The 23156-nt window shown below is 44.8% G+C and overlaps 1 protein-coding gene across 1 annotated transcript; it reads left to right on the top strand.

Moving 5' to 3' along the window:
- Positions 1-1253: 1253 nt before the first annotated feature.
- On the top strand, positions 1254-22464 carry LOC133420944 (cysteinyl leukotriene receptor 1-like). The gene is made up of 5 exons (XM_061710822.1): positions 1254-1380; positions 2969-3182; positions 6200-6367; positions 6445-6612; positions 21480-22464. Exons 1-5 carry the CDS (start codon positions 1254-1256, stop codon positions 22171-22173), a joined length of 1371 nt encoding a protein of 456 aa, XP_061566806.1. The 3' UTR covers positions 22174-22464.
- Positions 22465-23156: the final 692 nt, after the last annotated feature.

Here is a 23156-nt window from a genome sequence, read left to right on the forward strand (position 1 = left end):
ATACTGCAAAAGTGAGTTGGTACATTTACAAGAATAAAAGCCTAAATTCAAGTTAAAATTTGACAAAAAGTAAAATAAGTTTACAGAAATAAAATCTGGTGGTCATTTATGTGAAAAGCTGTCATTTCGATAAAAGAAAGTCAAGATCTTAAGAAAATAAAGCTGTAAAATTCTTTGTCAGGGAAAAATTGAGAATAAAATAATAATAATGAGAATTCACAGTAAAATTATAATTATCTAAACATTAAACCAGAAAAGCCCTAATTTAACAGATTCAGACAGATGAGGTGCAGTTTCACGCAAAATAAAGAATAAAATCAGGATTTTATGAGAATAAGCCGTAACATTGAATTTAAATTTTATTTTGAACATGAAACAGTAGTGAAAACAAACCCGAACAACAATAATAATCAATAATAAATACATGTAAATATATATATATATATATATATATATATATATATATATATATATATATATATATATATATATATATATATATATGTATATATATATATATATATATATATATATATATGTATGTATATATATATGTATATATATAACATAGTAATAATCCATCCAGGCTACCATTTGTAATAGTAATAATCAATAATATATATTTTTGTTTTATATATATATATTTTTTTTTTATATATATGTGTATATATATATATATATATATATATATATATATATATATATATATATATATATATATATATATATATATATATATACACACACCCAAACAAATGTTATATGAACATCAATAATAACATCCTCACACCTATATAAACTGCCTCCATGTATCTTGTAAACATCAGGGATTAAGTTGTGTTAACTTTACAGCAGTAAAGTTTTATAATAAAGTACAAAGTACAAAGTTATTTAACTGTAATAAAGTTTTACATTTCTGAGATAAAGGTGGTGAGATTGTCTCGTGCTCGTCGTTAATAAAACGTCCTGAAGCGACTCGTTTCCCGATCAGACGAAGATCCTCAGTTTTCATGCAAATGTTTGAACCAGTAAAACCCTGAGAACCGTTGAAGTCTGGCTCCCTGCCGAGTGTGTGTGTGTGTGTGTGTGTGTGTGTGTGTGTGTGTGTGTGTGTGTGTGTGTGTGTGTGTGTGTGTGTGTGTGTGTGTGTGTGTGTGTGGTAACTGTCACAGCAACACGCCCACATTTGCGTCGCAGCAGCTGCTGGATCACAAACCTGCAGACGAGGGAAGAACCAGGACTCTGGAGGATCCATGAAGACCAGGACCTGGAGGGACCAGGACCTGCACCAAGACCAGGACCTGGGCAGACCAGGACCTGGGCAGACCTGCACCTGGAGAGAACAGGACCTGGAGAGACCTGCACCATGCTCCCTGGTACGTCAGCATTTGTTTACGTCTTTCTCCTCATGAATCTGCTGTTGGGGACGTTTATGTTTATGGAAACAGGAATCTCAGGATCAACAAGAGTTTGTTTATCTGACTGGAGATCAGAAGAACCAAGAATTAAAAACTACAGCATGTTTTAGTTTTTCTTAAAATGACATTAAAACTAATTCAATAATTAATCCAGATAAGGAATTAAGCTGCTCTGTGATGGAGGTTTGTGATGATGGAGCCGCCGGTCCGGGCTACCATCTAGTAACCACCAGGCTACCATCTAGTAACCACCAGGCTACCATCTAGTAACCACCAGGCTACCATCTAATAACCACCTGGTAACCACCAGGCTACCATCTAGTAACCACCAGGCTACCATCTAGTAACCACCAGGCTACCATCTAATAACCACCTGGTAACCACCAGGCTACCATCTAGTAACCACCAGGCTACCATTTAGTAACCACCAGGCTACCATCTAGTAACCACCAGACTACCATCTAGTAACCACCAGGCTACCATGTAGTAACCACCAGGCTACCATCTAGTAACCACCATGCTACCATGTAGTAACCACCAGGCTACCATCTGTTAACCACCAGGCTACCATCTAGTAGCCACCAGGCTACCATGTAGTAACCACCAGGCTACCATCTAGTAACCACCATGCTACCATGTAGTAACCACCAGGCTACCATCTGTTAACCACCAGGCTACCATCTAGTAACCACCAGGCTACCATCTAGTAACCACCAGGCTACCATCTAATAACCACCAGGCTACCATCTAATAACCACCAGGCTACCATCTAGTAACCACCAGGCTACCATCTAGTAACCACCAGGCTACCATCTAGTAACCACCAGGCTACCATCTAGTAACCACCAGGCTACCATCTAATAACCACCAGGCTACCATCTAATAACCACCATGCTACCATGTAGTAACCACCAGGCTACCATCTGGTAACCACCAGGCTACCAACTAGTAACCACCAGGCTACCATCTAGTAACCACCAGGCTACCATCTAGTAACCACCAGGCTACCATCTAGTAACCACCAGGCTACCATCTAATAACCACCAGGCTACCATCTGGTAACCACCAGGCTACCATCTAGTAACCACCAGGCTACCATCTAGTAACCACCAGGCTACCATCTAATAACCACCAGGCTACCATCTAGTAACCACCAGGCTACCATCTGGTAACCACCAGGCTACCCTTAAGTAACCACCAGGCTACCATCTAGTAACCACCAGGCTACCATCTAGTAACCACCAGGCTACCATCTAGTAACCACCAGGCTACCATCTAGTAACCACCAGGCTACTATCTAGTAACCACCAGGCTACCATCTAATAACCACCAGGCTACCATTTAGTAACCACCAGGCTAATCTAGTAACCACCAGGCTACCATCTAGTAACCACCAGGCTACCATCTAGTAACCACCAGGCTAGCATCTAGTAACCACCAGGCTACCATCTAGTAACCACCAGGGTTCAGGTTTTCAGGTTTCTGACCCTAAAAGTGTCCTGATCAGGTTTCATGATCGATTGAACCAGAAACTTCTTCCTTGTTTGAAGGATACCTGCTGACGACTCCCTGTGCCGTGTTAACCGTGGGCAACGAAACCGCTGTAACCGTGGGCAACGACACCGCGGTAACGGGGCTGTGTTCGCATGACGACGACGCCTTCAAGTACCGCGCTTACGTCGCCACCTACCTGCTGGTGTTTCCTGTGGCCTTCCTATGCAACATCGGGGCGCTGGTGGTCTTTTTCCGGCAGCGCAGCCGCAGGTACGCACCCACGCACCCACGCACCCACGCACCTATGCACCTACGCACTCACGCACCCATGCACCCATGCACCCACGCACCCATGCACCCATGCACCCACGCACCCATGTACCTACGCACCCATGTACCTACGCACCCACGCACCCATGTACCTACGCACCCACGCACCCATGTACCTACGCACCCACGCACCCTCGCACCTACGCACCCACGCACCCATGTACCTACGCACCCACGCACCCTCGCACCTACGCACCCACGCACCCATGTACCTACGCACCCACGCACCCACGCACCCATGTACCTACGCACCCACGCACCCACGCCCCTGCGCACCCTCGCACCTACACACCCACGCATCCACGCCGTCCTGCACCCTCGCACCTACGCACCCACGCACCTACGCACCCACGCACCCACGCACCCACGCACCCGACCACCAACACCTGTCTCTGTAAGGTGTGTTTATATGTCCAGAGACGCGTTTTTATGTCCTCCAGGGACGGACTTGTTTGGGATCCTCCACATCATTTGTTTACCGACCGCTACTTCGTCCCAGAACCTGATAAACTGATAAACCGCCGCTGAGACACATCCAGGTGGACAACAAAGGCCCGCTGTCTCGTTCTCCGCACTTCCTCTTTCTGTCTTTAACCTGCCAACGTCTCCGGAGGACAGAGCTGCTGGGACGAGAGGAAGAGGGGCTGTCCTCACGTCCAGGGAGACGTTTATATGTCCAGGGAGACGTTTATACGTCGAGAGACACGTTTATATGTCCAGGGAGACGTTTATACGTCGAGAGACACGTTTATACGTCCAGAGACATGTTCAAATGTCCAGACACACGTTTATATCTCCAGAGACGTGTTTATATGTCCAGAGACACGTTTATATGTCCAGAGACACATTCAAATGTCCAGACACACGTTTATATGTCCAGAGACATGTTCAAATATCCAGAGTTACCTAGTCGGGGGGGTGGTGATCTCGTAGCCCTTGGGGTTGGGGGTCAGTTTGGAGGGGGTTACCTCATGGCGGTGAAAGGTGGCCGGGGGGGCTCGGGCGGGGGGCTGTGGCTAAGGCGTCCCCGGTTTTCCCGGGGGGGGCTGGGCCATGGGCATGGGGGTCCCGCTCGAAGGGCCCGGCCCTGCCTGGGTGGGGGGTGGCTGTCTGCGCTGGGGGGTCATTGCTGCCCTGGTCCTCCGTCGCTGGGTGGGGGCTGCGTGCCCCTGCGTCTGTGGGGACTCTGTGACCTTTGGGGCGTCCCCCAGGGTGGCCCCGGGGGGGGGTTGGGGCCGGGTCTCCCCTGGCCGGGTGGTGCACGGGCGGGCGCGGCGGCGGGGTGTCTATGTCTTATGTTGTCAGTATGAATGGGGGGATGCTGGACCGTTTCCCCCTCCATCTGGGGGCTACGGCGGTGCCGGGGGCGCCTGTGGAGGTACGGTGGGGCCCTGGCCCGGCTTGGAATGCCGGCCCCCGTCAACTGGATGGCCGGTGGGGGACCGTGGGCGTCCTTCCAGGGCCAGCTCTGCTGGTCCTGCCTCCTGGCTTCGGCTTCTGCTCCCCCTCCTTCCCCCCCTACACGATTCATACGCACATAGGCGAAGGGGCGGGGGGTCCGGGGCGTGGGGGACATTGTCCCGCGTGGCCCGTCACTCCCCGGCTCGCAGGCTCGCAGGCGGTGGGTTGCCTCCCTCCTACTTCTCCCCTCTGTGGGGTTGCTGGTGGCCTGGGTTCTGGGTTCTTTCTCGTCGGCCTCTGGTCTCGCGGGTGGCGGGGTTGCTCCCCCCCCACCCCACTATAGATACACTTCAGATGGAGCTTTGATAGGATTATTACACACACACACACACACACACAGACACATACACACACACACACACACACACACACACACACACACACACACACACACACACACACACACACACACATAGCCACACACATAGCCACATAGACATATACACACACACTCTCTCACGCACACATACACACATATATATATATATATATATATATATATATATATATATATATATATATATATATATATATATTCATACGTGTACACATACGCACACATAGCTACACATATGCATACACACACACACACACTTAGCCACACATACATATAGAACGCGTACACACACACATACAGCCACTTAGTCAAATACATATACACATACACATACACACACATAGCCACACACACACATACACACATATGTATAAATACTAAATATAGTAAGAATGCACATATATATGCCTTAGGTTTTTACCGGCATGGTATCAACCATTAATATGTGTGCAGAAAAAAAAATAAATAAAAAAATATCCAGAGACACGTTTATACGTCAAGGGAGACGTTTACACGTCCAGGGAGACGTTTATACGTCCAGAGAGACGTCCACACGTCCAGGGAGACATTTACACGGCCAGGGAGGCGTTTATTTATTAGATGGCACCCTGAACACAGCACCACATCCCTACAACACGTCCTCAACGCGTCCTCAACACGTCCTCAACACGTCCTCAACACGTCTTCAACACGTCTTCAACACGTCCTCAGAGCCGACATGAACAGACCTGCTGTTCCAGAGAACTAGTCCTGCTGGACGTGTCTTTGTCTGTCCTGTCTGAACTTGACGAGCTCCACCCACATCCTTGACTCCACCACATGCTAGCATTCGCGCCCAGACGGCGGGGCATGTCCTCACTGTCCTCATCTGCTCACTTTCACTTTTAAATTTCAATCAACACCAAACAAACCTGATTGACAACATTAGCTGCTCAGCTTTAGCTGCAGTTGCTCCTTCAGAAGAAGGAACGTTATATTCACTAATTCAGGAGTTTGTATCTTGGTGTTAGTAAACCTCTAGTTAGTGTTTAGGGGAGTTTTTACCTGCCATTGTTTATGTAATAACGGTTCGGGGGTCATGTTCTGGTCTCTGGAGACCCCCTAAAGACCACCTGGACTGTAACAGACTCTATATTAATGTAACAGAGTTCCCCCCCAGGAACTCTGCGTCCTGCGTGGTCATGATGAACCTGGCCATCTCCGACAGCAGCTTCTCCCTCACCCTGCCGCTGCGCCTGGCCTACTACCTCGGGGGGGGCAGGTGGTACTTCTCCGATTGGCTGTGCCGGCTCTGCGTCTACGGCTTCTACGTCAACCTGTACTCCAGGTAACCGCGGCAACCATGGCCTCCACGGGCGTCCTGGGGGACTTCTGACCTCCTGACCTTCTGCTCTTCATCCCCAGCATCCTCCTCCTCACGCTGCTCAGCCTCCTCCGCTGGCTGGCCGTGGCCCGGCCGCTCCGCCATCGCTCCCTGGCTACGCCCACCCGCACCCTATTGGTCTGCCTGGGGGTCTGGCTGTTTGTGGGCGTGGCCTCGGTCCCCTTCCTGAGCAACGGGGTCAGAAACAGGTGAGTCTCAACAGGTGGAGGCATGTTTTTTTATCTACAGACCACCAGGGTCCAGATCCAGACCTGCAGGTCCTCTACAGACCACTAGGGTCCAGATCCAGACCTGCAGGTCCTCTACAGACCACTAGGGTCCAGATCCAGACCTGCAGGTCCTCTACAGACCACCAGGGTCCAGATCCAGACCTGCAGGTCCTCTACAGACCACTAGGGTCCAGATCCAGACCAGGACAAATCAGGCCAGACTATGCTAGGCTAGGTCTGACTATGCTAGGCTAGGCCAGACTATGCTAAAATAGGCCAGACCAGGCAAGACTATGCTAGGATAGGCCAGACTATGCTAGGCTAGGCCAGACTATGCTAGGATAGGCCAGACTATGCTAGGCTAGGCCAGACTATGCTAAAATAGGCCAGACCAGGCCAGAATATGCTAGGATAGGCCAGACTATGCTAGGCTAGGCCAGACCAGGCAAGACTATGCTAGGATAGGCCAGACTATGCTAGGCTAGGCCAGACCAGGCCAGAATATGCTAGGATAGGCCAGACTATGCTAGGCTAGGCCAGACCAGGCAAGACTATGCTAGGATAGGCCAGACTATGCTAGGCTAGGCCAGACCAGGCCAGAATATGCTAGGATAGGCCAGACTATGCTAGGCTAGGCCAGACTATGCTAGGATAGGCCAGACTATGCTAGGCTAGGTCAGACTATGCTAGGCCAGACTATGCTAAAATAGGCCAGACCAGGCAAGACTATGCTAGGATAGGCCAGACTATGCTAGGCTAGGCCAGACTATGCTAGGATAGGCCAGACTATGCTAGGCTAGGCCAGACTATGCTAAAATAGGCCAGACCAGGCCAGAATATGCTAGGATAGGCCAGACTATGCTAGGCTAGGCCAGACCAGGCAAGACTATGCTAGGATAGGCCAGACTATGCTAGGCTAGGCCAGACCAGGCCAGAATATGCTAGGATAGGCCAGACTATGCTAGGCTAGGCCAGACCAGGCAAGACTATGCTAGGATAGGCCAGACTATGCTAGGCTAGGCCAGACCAGGCCAAAATATGCTAGGATAGGCCAGACTATGCTAGGCTAGGCCAGACTATGCTAGGATAGGCCAGGCTATGCTAGGCTAGGCCAGGCCAGACTATGCTAGGATAGGCCAGACTATGCTAGGCTAGGCCAGGCCAGATTATGCTAAAATAGGCCAGACCAGGCCAGAATATGCTAGGCCAGACTATGCTAGGCTAGGCCAGACCAGGCCAGATTTTGCTAGGCCAGACTATGCTAGGCTAGGCCAGACTATGCTAGGATAGGCCAGACTATGCTAGGCTAGGTCAGACTATGCTAGGCCAGACTATGCTAGGCTAGGTCTGACTATGCTAGGATATGCCAGACTATGCTAGGCTAGGCCAGACTATGCTAGGATAGGCCAGACCAGGTCAGACTATGCTAGGCTAGGCCAGACTATGCTAGGATAGGCCAGACTATGCTAGGCTAGGCCAGACTATGCTAGGCTAGGTCAGACTATGCTAGGCCAGACTATGCTAGGATAGGCCAGACTATGCTAGGCTAAGCGGGACTATGCTAGGCTAGGTCAGACTATGCTAGGCCAGACTATGCTAAAATAGGCCAGACCAGACTATGCTAGGCTAGGTCAGACTATGCTAGGCCAGACTATGCTAAAATAGTCCAGACCAGGCCAGACTATGCTAGGCTATGCCAGGCCAGACTATGCTAGGATAGGCCAGACCAGGTCAGACTATGCTAGGCCAGACTATGCTAGGCTAGGTCAGACTATGCTAGGCCAGACTATGCTAAAATAGGACAGACCAGACCAGGCTATGCTAGGCCAGGACAGGCGTTTTTTGGTGTCAGGGATGAGCCGGTTGGTCCTGCCGGTCCCGGTCTTGCTGCTGCGTGTTAGCGGTCCTGCCTCCCCCCCCCCCAGCCCCCTCCTCCAGAAGACCCTTCAGTTTCCTGGAGGAGCTTCAGCTCTGATGGAGGCGGCGTCCTCCTTCTTCAGTGTTTACCCAAACACTCGTCTTCGCAGAGCCACACAGCATTTCTGTGGAACGACGAGCAAACTGTTCCACATAAGAACAACAAACATGTTCCCCGGGGAGGAAGGTTAGCGTCGGGTACAGTCCAGGGAAACATTTCCCACCAGAAACCCACGCGTTTCCACGTCCTGACACGTCCATCCACTTGGACAGCAGACATTTACGTTTTCTAAAACTGCAAATACACTTGCGCCTTTCCTGTAGAGCCGCTTGAGTTATTTGTCAGGTCCTGTATATTTGCATGACACGCTGCTGCTGACAGAGAAGCACGCTGAGTCCAAGAGAAGTTTTATGTTGTCTAATAACAAAACTCAGCCACAGCGGCCTTCCGATTACACTCGCTTATGGATTTTAAACATGTACACTGCCTGTTAACGTGTAATCGGAGTAATCAAACAGTACAAAGCGGTAAACAAAAATGACGGCTACCTAACTGGCCTCTCTCCACCACAGTGCAGGTGATACCTTATATAACCTATGGTCAGTACTGGAGTTGAGGGGGATGAGGGGGGATGGCATCCCCCCTGAAATAAAAACGGTCCAAATCATCCCCCCTGAAATAAAAACGGTCCAAATCATCCCCCCTGTAAAACTGCCATCCCCCCTTTCCATCCCTTATGTCATTTCATCAATGAATGTGGTTTTCAATCTTTCTTTATTTCAGACTACAAGATCCATATTGACAAACATGATACAACAGAAGTACAAAACATAAAATACTTTATGCTATTTTATATTTACTGCTATTTCAACATTTAGAATCATCACCAGAAAAATGACTTATTTGACAATTTTCACCTGTTTCAAGTACATTTTCACTTGAAATAAGTAGAAAAATCTGCCAGTGTGATTTATCCTAAAAGCAAAAAAATCTTGTTCCACTGGCAGATTTTTCTACTTATTTTAAGTGAAAATCTACTTGAAACAGGTGAAAATTGTTGTTTTTCCAGTGATGAATCTTGTTTTAAGTGTAATGAGATTCTTTTACTAAAATGAGACATTTTAATTAGAAATAAGACAAATATTCTTTTTTTTTTTTTTTATTGTTGTGTTTTGATGTATTTGACCGACCAGTGGATATTTAAAGCTTACAGAAGGCTGCATTTAACTGCTGCTATGTCATTCCTGCAGTATTTCTGCAGGTGTTTTGGTCACTGCTATTATTTGTAATATATTATATTATTTGTAATCAGCACAAATTATCTGTCCCCATATGATAAAATCCACCATCCCCCCTGATTTCTTTTTTACAACTCGAGTACTGCCTATGGTGATCACCCCAGTGAGAGTGAGTCTAGTAACAGTCCAAAAGAAAGAAAAAGAAATCCCAAGACGTCACAAGTGAAGCCGGTACATCCTCAGATGGCTTCAGCCAGGGGCGAAAATCCCGGGGGGGACAAGTCCCCCCCATTAGTAAAGCTGTCCCCCCCTAGAATAATTTGAGACAGAATTAATAATTTTGGAACAATGCAGTAGTATTTAGTAGTGATGCACCAAAATGCACCTGCGATGGACTGGCGACCTGTCCAGGGTGTAACTCCTGCCTCTCGCCTGAAAATAGCTGGGATAGGCTCCAGCAGACCCCTGTGACCCTGCAAAGGATAAAGCGGATATAGATAATGGATGGATGGATGGGCACCAAAATGAAAATTTGTGGCCGAAACCGAAAATAATAATAAACAGTAAAATCTCATTACACTTAAAACAAGAGTCATCACCAGAAAAATAACTTGTTATTTGACAATTTTCACCTGTTTCAAGTAAATTTTCACTTGAAATAATTAGAAAAGTCTGCCAGTGGAACAAGATTTATCTTATAAGCAAAACAATCTTGTTCCACTGGCAGATTTTTCTACTTATTTTAAGTGAAAATCTACTTGAAACAGGTGAAAATTGTTGTTTTTTCCAGTGATGAGTCTTGTTTTAAGTGTAATGAGATTTTTTTTAACTAAAAATGAGACATTTTAACTAGAAATAAGACAAATATTCTTGTTAAGATGTTGGGTTTTTGCAGTGTATAATGTCAGATGTGCTGTATTATTGCACCTTCCACCTAATACCATTGTTTTGTATTGCTCTAAGAAAGGTCTTCTGCCTGTTTGCGAGATAGAGATGGAAATGTCAAAATGCTGTATTAAAGGAAGGCTAAAACCTTTATTCCTTGTCCCCCCCTGGATTTATTCTCTAAAATTTTACTGTTTATTGTCCCCCCCAACTATGAAACAGGATTTTCCCCCCTGGCTTCAGCCTCCTGCAGGAGGCAAACCTTTATGATTGGCCGGTCCAGGCTGCTACTCAGGGTTTTAGGCCCAGTCCCAATAACCCCCCCCTAGTCCTACTTTTCAGCCCTACCCCTAAATTTTGTGCGTTCCCGTGAGGGTAGCGGTGTCCCAATTCCTCTTTTCACCTAGGGGGAGTGAAGAAAACAAGTGTAGTGGCTGAATCTGTCCCTACGGATCGAGGGTTTTCAGATGCTCACTAGCTCTAGGGACAGACAAATTTCCCAGAATGCTTTTCGTCGTCATTTGCGGACTGAATCAAAAAAAAAAAACATGGCGTTTAGTGAATAAAATCAATATTTTGAGTTAGTTTTTGCATAAAAATGCGTTTTGATTACATTTCTAGCGAGAAATATATATTTTACTTTCATAATATTCACTCAGTGAATGTACATAATCACTCGCTTGCTCGTTGTTGTAAAGTCTTTTCAGATCTCACCAGAATAAAGGCTGATTTATGGTTCCGTGTTACACCAACGCAGAGCCTACGCCGTAGGTTACGTGGCGACGCGCGCCGCGTAACCTACGCCGTAGGCTCTACGTCGATTTAACGCGGACCCATAAATCATAAATTTCCCAGAATGCTTTTCGTCATCATTTGCGGACTGAATCAAAAAAAAAATGGCGTTTAGTGAATAAAATCAATATTTTGAGTTAGTTTCTGCATAAAAATGCGTTTTGATTACATTTCTAGCGAGAAATATATAATTTACTTTCATAATATTCACTCAGTGAATGTACATAATCACTCGTTTGCTCGTTGTTGCAAAGTCTTTTCAGACCTTGCCAGAATAAAGGCTGATTTATGGTTCCGCGTTACACCAACGCAGAGCCTACGGCGTAGGTTACGCGGCGACGTGCGCCGTACACTACGCCGTAGGCTCTGCGTCAATTTAACGCGGACCCATAAATCATAAATTTCCCAGAATGCTTTTTGTCGTCATTTGCGGACTGAATAAAAAAAAAACATGGCGTTTAGTGAATAAAATCAATATTTTGAGTTAGTTTTTGCATAAAAATGCGTTTTGATTACATTTCTAGCGAGAAATATATATTTTACTTTCATAATATTCACTCAGTGAATGTACATAATCACTCGCTTGCTCGTTCGATCGTTCGATCGTTCGATCACGCCAGAATAAACGCTGATTTATGGTTCCGCGTTACACCAACGCAGAGCCTACGGCGTGGGTTACGCGGCGACGCGCGCCGTACGGCGTACCCTACGCCGTAGGCTCTGCGTTGGTGTAACGCGGAACCATAAATCAGCTCCCGAGCCGGCAGCCGGCTGTACTCATCTCGAAATTTTCTGAGCAATTTCATCTATTAAACCAACATTTATTTTCCTAAATGATTTATTTCAGCCAGCGGTAATTCTCCACAGAGCTGCAGGTTTCTCCCCGGGACGACGGCGCCGGTTGACCCGGCCGTGAGCTGCTGCTGCTCCGAGGTGTTAGTGCTTCAAGGTCATTTGGATCCAATGAGGCTTTGGTCATTTGTCTGCTGTTAATTATGGCTTCAATCTCGCAAAGCAATGTGTGCAGGCCTTCCTCATCCACGTGTACCTTCAGGGTAGAACCAGTGCGAGCATAGTTCTGCTGAGGGACAACAGTGTTGCTTGTCTGCTCAAATGTTCTGAATTTAGCTGGGTTGTGAAGCATTGTGGGATGTCTGAAGTTACATACGTCACACGTTAGACATTTCTTGCAGCTTTTGCTGATATGACCTGGTTTTAGACAACCAAAACAAACAGCACTTTGCCTTAACCCTTGTGCTGTCTTTGGGTCAAGGGAGGGGGAAGGGAGAAAAGAAGGAAGGAAGGAAAGAAGGAAGGAAGGAAGGAAGGAAGGAAGGAAGGAAGAAGAAAAGAAGGAAGGAAGGAAGGAAGTAGGAAAGGGAGTAAGGAAGGGAGAAAAGATGGAAGGAAGGAAAGAAGGAAGAAGAAAAGAAGGAAGGAAGGAAGGAAGGAAGGAAGGAAGGAAGGAAGGAAGAAGAAAAGAAGGAAGGAAGGAAGGAAGGAAGGAAGGAAGGAAGGAAGGAAGGAAGGAAGGAAGGAAGGAAGGAAGGAAGGAAGGAAGGGAGTAGGAAAGGGAGTAAGGAAGGGAGAAAAGATGGAAGGAAGGAAGGAAGGAAGTAAGGAAGAAGAAAAGAAGGAAGGAAGGAAGGAAGGAAGAAGAAAAGAAGGAAGGAAGGAAGGAAAGAAGGAAGGAAGAAGAAAATAAGGAAGGAAGTAGGAAAGGGAGGAAGGAAGGAAGAAAAGAAGGAAGGAAGGAAGGAAGGAAGGAAGGAAGGAAGGAAGGAAGGAAGGAAGGAGAAAAGAAGGACGGAAGGAAGGAAGGAAGGAAGAAGAAAAGAAGGAAGGAAGGAAGGAAAGAAGGAAGGAAGAAGAAAATAAGGAAGGAAGTAGGAAAGGGAGGAAGGAAGGAAGAAAAGAAGGAAGGAAGGAAGGAAGGAAGGAAGGAAGGAAGGAAGGAAGGAAGGAAGGAAGGAGAAAAGAAGGACGGAAGGAAGGAAGGAAGGAAGGAAGGAAAGAAGGAAGGAAGGGAGGAAGGAAGGAAGGAAGAAGAAAAGAAGGACGGAAGGAAGGAAGGAAGGAAGAAGAAAAGAAGGAAGGAAGGAAGGAAGGAAGGAAAGAAGGAAGGAAGGAAGAAGAAAAGAAGGAAGGAAGGAAGGAAGAAGAAAAGAAGGAAGGAAGTAGGAAAGGGAGGAAGGAAGGGAGAAAAGATGGAAGGAAGGAAGGAAGGAAGTAAGGAAGAAGAAAAGAAGGAAGGAAGGAAGGAAGGAAGAAGAAAAGAAGGAAGGAAGGAAGGAAAGAAGGAAGGAAGAAGAAAATAAGGAAGGAAGTAGGAAAGGGAGGAAGGAAGGAAGAAAAGAAGGAAGGAAGGAAGGAAGGAAGGAAGGAAGGAAGGAAGGAAGGAAGGAAGGAAGGAGAAAAGAAGGACGGAAGGAAGGAAGGAAGGAAGAAGAAAAGAAGGAAGGAAGGAAGGAAAGAAGGAAGGAAGAAGAAAATAAGGAAGGAAGTAGGAAAGGGAGGAAGGAAGGAAGAAAAGAAGGAAGGAAGGAAGGAAGGAAGGAAGGAAGGAAGGAAGGAAGGAAGGAAGGAGAAAAGAAGGACGGAAGGAAGGAAGGAAGGAAGGAAGGAAAGAAGGAAGGAAGGGAGGAAGGAAGGAAGGAAGAAGAAAAGAAGGACGGAAGGAAGGAAGGAAGGAAGAAGAAAAGAAGGAAGGAAGGAAGGAAGGAAGGAAAGAAGGAAGGAAGGAAGAAGAAAAGAAGGAAGGAAGGAAGGAAGAAGAAAAGAAGGAAGGAAGTAGGAAAGGGAGGAAGGAAGGGAGGAAGTAAGGACGGAAGAAAAGAAGGAAGGAAGGAAGGAAGTAGGAAAGGGAGTAAGGAAGGGAGAAAAGATGGAAGGAAGGAAGTAAGGAAGAAAGGAGAAAAGAAGGAAGGAAGGAAGGAAGGAAGGAAGGAAGGAAGGAAGGAAGGAAGGAAGGAAGGAAGGAAGTAGGAAAGAGAGTAAGGAAGGGAGAAAAGATGGAAGGAAGGAAAGAAGGAAGTAAGGAAGAAAGAAGAAAAGAAGGAAGGAAGTAGGAAAGGGAGTAAGGAAGGGAGAAAAGATGGAAGGAAGGGAGAAAGAAAGGAAAGAAGGGAGAAAAAGGAAAGAAGGGAGGGAGGAAGGGAAGAAGGAAGGAATGGAGAAAATAAGGAAAGAAGGAAGGAAAAGCAAAGAAGGTAATAAAGGAACAAATGATGGAAGGGAGGTAGGAAGAAAAAGGAGTAAAGGAGAGTAAAAAAGGAGGAAAAGAGGAAGGGAAGAAGGAAGGAGAGAGGAGGAGGAAAGAAGGATAGAAGAATTGGGTCATTTTGACCCAAAGACAGTACAAGGGTTAAAAGATCAAGTTTCTCACGATGCATTTTGTTCTTAAGATGTACACAATCTCCTATTGCGTGATTCTCTTTACATATGTAACATGATGTGGTCGAGACAAGGCGTGGAAGAGCGGTGTCTGTGCAGACTTTATTCCTGCTGAAGGGCTTACAGCTGCCACAGTGGCTGGATTTTTATTCCTGGGTGAAAAAATCTTGTGGGAGCTTTTCCTTTAAATGTAGCAGTTTGTGTGTTTTATAAGTTACCAAAGACAGGATCAGAGAGAATTATGATCTGATGTTCCAGAAAGTTGAACAAATCAGAGAACAAAACTCTACATCTCTCCTGTAGGGCATTTTCATCACAAGCTCTTTCAGGTTTGATGGTACATTCATTTCACTCAAGTTGTAAAAACAATCAGGGGGGATGGTGGATTTTATCATATGGGGACAGATAATTTGTGCTGATTACAAATAATATAATATATTACAAATAATAGCACTGACCAAAACACCTGCAGAAATACTGCAGGAATGACATAGCAGCAGTTAAATGCAGCCTTCTGTAAGCTTTAAATATCCACTGGACTTACATCAAATACATCAAAACACAACAATAAAAAACAGTTTTCTGAACTTATCAATATGACTCTGTCCTTCACAGGATAAGTAACATGGATCACTGCAAAAACTCACAATCTTAACAAGAATATTTGTCTTATTTCTAGTTAAAATGTCTCATTTTAGTAAAAAAAATCTCATTACACTTAAAACAAGACTCATCACTGGAAAAAACAACAATTTTCACCTGTTTCAAGTAGATTTTCACTTGAAATAAGTAGAAAAATCTGCCAGTGGAACAAGATTATTTTGCTTGTAATAAGAAGATAAATCTTGTCCCACTGGCAGATTTTTCTACTTATTTCAAGTGAGAATTTACTTGAAACAGGTGAAAATTGTCAAATAAGTTATTTTTCTGGTGATGACTCTAAATGTTGAAATAGCAGTAAAACCACATTCATTGATGAAATGACATAAGGGATGGAAATGAGGGATGGCAGTTTTACAGGGGGGATGATTTGGACTGTTTTTATTTCTGGGGGGATGATTTGGACCGTTTTTATTTCAGGGGGGATGATTTGGACCGTTTTTATTTCAGGGATGATTTGGACCGTTTTTATTTCAGGGGGGGATGATTTGGACCGTTTTTATTTCAGGGGGGGATGTCATCCCTCCTCATCCCTCCTCATCCCCCCTTAACTCCAGTACTGCATACACTGTAGACTTTCCATCATGTTACATCCTCTCAAAAACAACATGTATGTTTGAAGAGAACCAACGTCTTCAGCTTTTATTGGTGGCCAATGTAAAGCTTTTTCCATGTAAGCAGCCCCAATCTTTCACTGCCAAAGTGTTCCTTTGGTTCTTGGCTCTGAGATAGCCTTGATCATTTGACATGTGATAGCAGCTTCTGATCAGTTCTCTATGTCGCCCCCTGGTGGGATGTTCTAGGTAGTACAAGCAGTCCTGGAGATTATTGAGCTTTCTTTCAACTCCCTGTTCAAATGACGTGATAAAAGATCCATGATGTAGAGCAGGGGTCACCAATCCTGGTCCTCGAGGGCCGGTGTCCTGCATGTTTTAGATGTGTACCTTTTTTTATTAAACCGTGATACAAGGAGCTTGGTCATCAACAGAACTATCCAGACTTTGATGACAAGGTGGTGACGACCGTTAATTAGAATCAGGTGTGTTGATGCAGGGAAACTACTAAAACATGCAGGACACCAGCCCTCCAGGACCGACTTTGGACACCCCTGCTGTAGAGGGTCACCATCAAATGTGCTCGAGGTGGAGGAGATGCTGAGTGTTGTTGTTGAACTAGCTCAGGAGTCGGCAACCCGCGGCTCTAGAGCTCTTTAGCGCCGCCCTGGTGGCCCCTGGAGCTTTTTCAAAAATGTTTGACCTTTTTTTTTATTTTTTTTCTTCTTTTTTTCTTTTTTTTCTCTTTTTTTTGTCTTTTTCCCTTTTTTCTTCTTTTTTTCCTTTTTTTTCTCTTTTTTTCTTCCTTTTTCCTTTCCTTTTTAATCTCAACATTTCGACTTTTTTCTCGAAATTTTGACTTTTTTCTCGAAATTTTGACTTTTTTCTCAACATTTCGACTTTTTTCTCGAGATTGTACTTCAACATTAATCTCGACATTTCGACTTTTTTCTCGAAATTTTGACTTTTTTCTCGACATTTCGACTTTTTTCTCGACATTTCGACTTTTTTCTTGAAGTTCATAATGAAAAGAAAAATCTTCCCCCAGTTATAACTTTCTAAGGCCTATACAAGACTTTTCATTTTTTGCGGCTCCAGACATATTTGTTTTTTGTGTTTTTGGTCCAATACGGCTCTTTCAACATTTTGGGTTGCCGACCCCTGAACTAGCTGAACAGTGATTTCTGTTTGTCGCTGCATAATGTTGCCAATGCCAATGAACATTAAGGCCAGCAAAATCTTTGTGGCGGGACAACAGGACCTGGTGCGTCTGTGCCCAGATCTTTATATATTATTACTATTATTATTATTATTATTATTAATGTGTGTGCCAGACAGCGGGGAGGACTCAGGCTTCACCTCCAGGTCGGGGTTGGGAATTGGGAATTAAAAGTTGCGTTCCGTATTGAACCAATACAGACATATATTATGCTCTTATTTATTGATGTCATACAGGTGAAGGTCGGAAAATTTGAATATATTGCAAAACGTCATTCGTAGTAAATTTAACTAAAGGTGAAACAAATATATTATTTCCCACTACATTCAAAGTGAGATATTTCAAGCCTTTATTTGTTATAATTTTGATGATTATGGCTCACAGTTTATGAAAACTCCAAATAAAAGATATATTAGAGAATATTTTATGAAATCAATAAACAGTTCCATCATCAAAACTATAACAAATAAAGGTTTAACATATCTTGCTTTGCATGTTATAAGACTAGGTGATGTATTAGTTTCACCTTTTAAGTTGAATTATTGAAATAAATTAACTTTTACACCATATTCTAGTTGAATTATTGAAATAAATTAACTTTTACACCATATTCTAGTTGAATTATTGAAATAAGTTAACTTTTACAACATATTCTAGTTGAATTATTGAAAAAAATTAACTTTTACACCATATTCTAGTTGAATTATTGAAATAAGTTAACTTTTACACCATATTCTAGTTGAATTATTGAAAAAAATTAACTTTTACACCATATTCTAGTTGAATTATTGAAATAAATTAACTTTTACACCATATTCTAGTTGAATTATTGAAATAAATTAAATTTTACACCATATTCTAGTTGAATTATTGAAATAAATTAAATTTTACACCATATTCTAGTGGAATTATTGAAATAAATTAATTTTTGCAGCATATTCTTCACCTGTAGCTATATTATATATCTGGGCTGATGGACATACATAGCATTTCAGTTGCTAGTATGGTTGTCTGTCTGTACAGTCATGCAAGTTCACTGCTATTAAAGCACTTTAAACTTTATATCAAAGCATTTTGTTTTTTCATATAAAATAAACACATTTCTATGCAGTTTAGAAGTTTTGGGGATGTCTCTTTTTTTTGGCTCCTGCGCTGCTGAAATCGGGGCGTCTCTTATTTCTATTTCTGAAAGATGGCAACCCTAGTACAAACATTGCTTGGCCTCTGACCATGCAGTGAGTTGAAGACAGTTGTGTCGCCTCCTGGTGGTCTTGGTAGGAATTGCATGGAGTGTTGAAGTGAGGGTTTCTGTAGGTTGTGTTATACTTTCTTTCTTTAGGGCGTGCATCCTGAAGGTGTGACGGTGGTTGTTGCACTGTTTCAGACTTGGACCTTTGTGACATTTCCACTTTTTATTTTGTGGCTTTATTGCTTTATATTCCAGTTGTTCCTTTTGTCTTTTCAATTGTTCATTTTGACTTTTCAATCGTTCCTGTTCTGCATGCAGTTTCTCCTCCTGAGCCTCCCGTGCATGTTTTTTCTCCAAAGCAGCCATGTGTTGGATTAATGCTGCCTTTTCAGCCTTTGCTCGTAAGCATGCAGAAGTTGTGATGGAAGATTTGGATGAAGATTTAGACTTAGATAGTCCGTGTTTTTCCAGGGAGGAGAACATTTGAAATACTGTCATTGGGTAGAATCTCATCCTCCTGCATTACGGACTCTTTGTCACAATGTTCTGGTGCATCCTTCAACCATTTATACACATCACGCATGACATGAATTTCTCATTTGCTTTAAACTTCTGTTCAAACCATGTTTGCTGCCTTTTGTATTCTTTTTCAGGCATTTCCATCAATGCACCATGAGTTTCAGCCGCAGCTTCACACAGCTTGTTAAACTAATTTAAAAGGGTTTCAACACTGCACAAAGTATCACTTGTTTTTTTGACAGATAACAGATTATCAATCTGCAACTTGATTTTGGATGCTTGATTCAAGGTTAACTTCTGGTTCCTTTGCAGGTTTTCAATAAGAAGTGAAACACCTTTTGCAGTTAATTTTCTCTCTCTTTTTTCAACATCACTTTTTACAGCACGCTCCTCAATTTTTGCAACATCACCTTTAGCAGTTGGAACATCGCTTTTTGCAAAACGCTCCTCAAGAACGTTTTCAACATCAGCATTTTCATCCATTTCCACACTGTAAATATGTCAACTTGTGACCTCAGCAGCAGAACAATTGCAGTCATTCACAGGTGCTGATTATTTCCCTCCTTTTTCCAATTAACTTTCATTTCATCAACATGGGAAAGCCAGCGGCGGCTGCCGCTGTGTGCCCTCTATGTGAAAGCCCCTTAAGTTGTTGAAGGTTTTTTGCCGTGTTTCTGGTTGTTTTCCAGGCAGGGGTTCCCGCGCTGCTTCTAAAGCCTGAATTATGGTTCTGCGTCAAACCAACGCAGAGCACACGCCGTCACCGTGACCCCGTCGTCAACACTTCGGACTTTTCCGTCACTCCATTTGGTCGCGGTGCAGTTCCCCCCGCGACCGCTAGTTAGCGATCTTTTCCTGGATGGTTTATCCGACTTTTTCCGGTCACAGTGAATCAAAGAGATAAGGACAACTATTGTGCAAAAAAACAAAACAAAAAAAAATCACAAATACACGAAGAAAAGAGCGCTGAAAGTTCACGACTGCTTCAAACCGGAAACCGGTGAACCAATCACAGCCCTCTCCGTCTGCGTGTGGTCTGCGTCGCCTCGACACGTAGTTACAATTTTTGGAAGGTGCACGTCAGTGACGGCGTCAGTGACGGCGTCAGTGACGGCGTGTGGTCTGCGTCGACGCGTAGCGTAGCGACGCCGGAGGCACGGCGTCATTTTGACGCAGAACCATAACTAAAGCTTTAGTTGTTGAAGGTTTTTTGCCGTGTTTGTGTTTGTTTCCAGGCAGGGGTTTCCGCGCTGCTTCTAAAGCCTGAATTATGGCTCTGCGTCAAACCAACGCAGAGCACACGCCGTCACCGTGACGCCGTCGCCGTGAAGCCGTCGTGAACCCTTCATACTTCTCCGTCACTCCATTTCTCCGTGGTGCAGTACCCCCCGCGACCGCTAGTTAGCGATCTTTTCCTGAATGGTTTATCCGACTTTTTCCGGTCACAGTAAATCAAAGAGATAAGGACAACTATTGTGCAAAAAACTAAAAAAATCACACATACACGAAGAAAAGAGGCGTAAAGTTCACGACTGCTTCAAACCGGAAACCGGAAATGCGTTGCTTTCAAACGAACCAATCACAGCCCTCTCCGTCTGCGTGTGGTCTGCGTCGCCTCGACGCGTAGTTACAATTTTCGGGAGGTGCACGCAGAGCCGTCTGGGAGATTTGCGAGGCCCTGTGCGAAATGGCCGGGGGGGAATTTTTGGGTTTTTCGAGTCGGATCGGGTGTCTATATGCGCAATTTTAACTCTCCAATTAGCAAAATACTGGATACCTTCCCCTGCCTCATCATCATCATCTCTTGCCTCGACGCGGGGCCCCACGGCTGCTTGAGACCCGGTCGGATCGGTGATTTTTCTAACAAATGTATCAAACGAGCCTTTCAGAGAGGCATTAAACTCTTCCATTTTCTAGTTTTTTTCTTTTTTCATCCCCTGATGGAAATTTCCTGAATCTGTCTCGTTCTCTCGACATTGTGTGACAGTTTGTTCCAACTCCACCGTCTGGATCAGAGCAGCTTGTGTCTGCGCTTGGTCTGATCAGTTGTATTGAACAACAGACACGCGCATCATTGCACATATATTTATTGATATGCACAGACTAGTACACATTTACGTCTGTAATGGAACGTGACTGTTGATATTTATAAGGGAAAAAACGAAAAATAAAAACGAAAAAAAAAAAAAAAAATCATTTATTTTTTTTTTTTTTTTAAACGGCCCATAGCGCGAGGCCCCGTGCGGTCGCACGGTTCGCACACCCCTTGCGGCGGCCCTGGGTGCACGTCAGTGACGGCGTCAGTGACGGCGTCAGTGACGGCGTCAGTGACGGCGTCAGTGACGGCGTCAGTGACGGCGTGTGGTCTGCGTCGACGCGTAGCGTAGCGACGCCGGAGGTGCGGCGTCGTTTTGACGCAGAACCATAACTAAAGCTTTAGTTGTTGAAGGTTTTTTGCCGTGTTTGTGTTTGTTTCCAGGCAGGGGTTCCCGCGCTGCTTCGAGCCGTCCAGCCCGTCCTCCTGGTCCCGGATCCTCATCCTGAACTACGTGGGTCTGATCTTCGGCTTCCTGCTGCCCTTCGTCACCATCATCTGCTGCTACAGCGGGATCGTCCGGCGGCTGAGGTCCCGCCCCGGTGGCCCCCCCGGGGGCCCCTCCGGTGGCCCCTCCACCCGGGACCGGGCCCGGAACACCCAACGCTCGGTGCGCCTGGTCGCCATGGTGACGGCCACCTTCCTGCTCTGCTTCCTGCCCTACCACCTGCTGCGGACGCTGCACCTGCACGCCGTGTGCGGCGGCTGGAGCTGCGGCGTCACGCTGCGGCTGCGGCGCGGCGTGGCCGTGACGCTGTGCCTGGCGGCGGCCAACAGCGTGGCCGACCCGCTGCTGTACTACTACAGCACCCGCACCTTCAGGGGCCGCCTGCGGGAGGCCCGGGCCTCGCTGCTGGGCTCCTCCAGGAGGTCTGGCCGGGCCCCCAGCCGGAGGAACGACCTCCCCGCCCCGGCCGGTCCAGGCCGGGACCCCCGGCCGGAGGAACGACCCCCCACCGGGTCGGCCCGGTTCTTCTGCAAACCTCCGTCAGTGACTGTGTTTCCATGCATCAATAACCCTTTCACTAGTGTTCCTACTTCTCATGAACCAGTTCAAAGTTCACTTCACATAGTTTAAGTAAGGAGTCCATATATTTATCTTAATGTACACCTCGAAGCGCTCATATACGACGGAGTGTTAGGGCCAAACTAAGACAAAAAAAAATTTGAAATTACAAGAATAAAGTCGTAAAATGACGTGAATAAAGTCATAATGTTGCAAAAATAAAGTCGTAATAGAATAAAGTCGTAGTGTTACGAGAATAAAGTCGTAACTTTACGAGAATAAAGTCATAATATAATGAGAATAAAGTCGTAAAATGACGTGAATAAAGTCATAATGTTGCAAAAATAAAGTCGTAATAGAATAAAGTCGTAACATTACGAGAATAAAGTCGTAATTTAAGAGAAAAAAAGTCGTAATATTGCGAGAATAAAGTCGTAACATTACGAGAATAAAGTCGTAACATTACAAGAATAAAGTCGTAACATTATGAGAATAAAGTCGTAACATTACGAGAATAAAGTCGTAATATTACGAGAATAAAGTCGTAACATTACGAGAATAAAGTCATAATATAATGAGAATAAAGTCGTAAAATTACGTGAATAAAGTCATAATGTTGCGAAAATAAAGTCGTAATAGAATAAAGTCGTAACATTACCAGAATAAAGTCGTAATTTAAGAGAAAAAAAGTCGTAATATTGCGAGAATAAAGTCGTAACATTACGAGAATATAGTCGTAACATTACAAGAATCATTTATGAGAACTCTAACAGGAAGAGCATCTTCTCCCTGTGTTAAAATGAGGAATATCTTGTGAAGTTATATTTATATATTATATATTACGACTTTATTCTCACAACATTATGACTTTATTCTGGTAATTCTACGACTACGATTTTCCTAATTTCCTTTTTTTTTTTGTCTTAGTTTGGCCCTGATACTCCGTCGTACTCATACATGACGTTTTTCTCGAAGTGCACAATTTAAAAAAAATCTCCCCCTCTCAAATATGTTTTCTCCTGCATGGCCCTGATACTCTCCCGTAGAATCTGAAC

This window comes from Cololabis saira, chromosome 20 (assembly GCF_033807715.1).
Source record: "Cololabis saira isolate AMF1-May2022 chromosome 20, fColSai1.1, whole genome shotgun sequence".
NCBI lineage: Eukaryota > Metazoa > Chordata > Actinopteri > Beloniformes > Belonidae > Cololabis > Cololabis saira.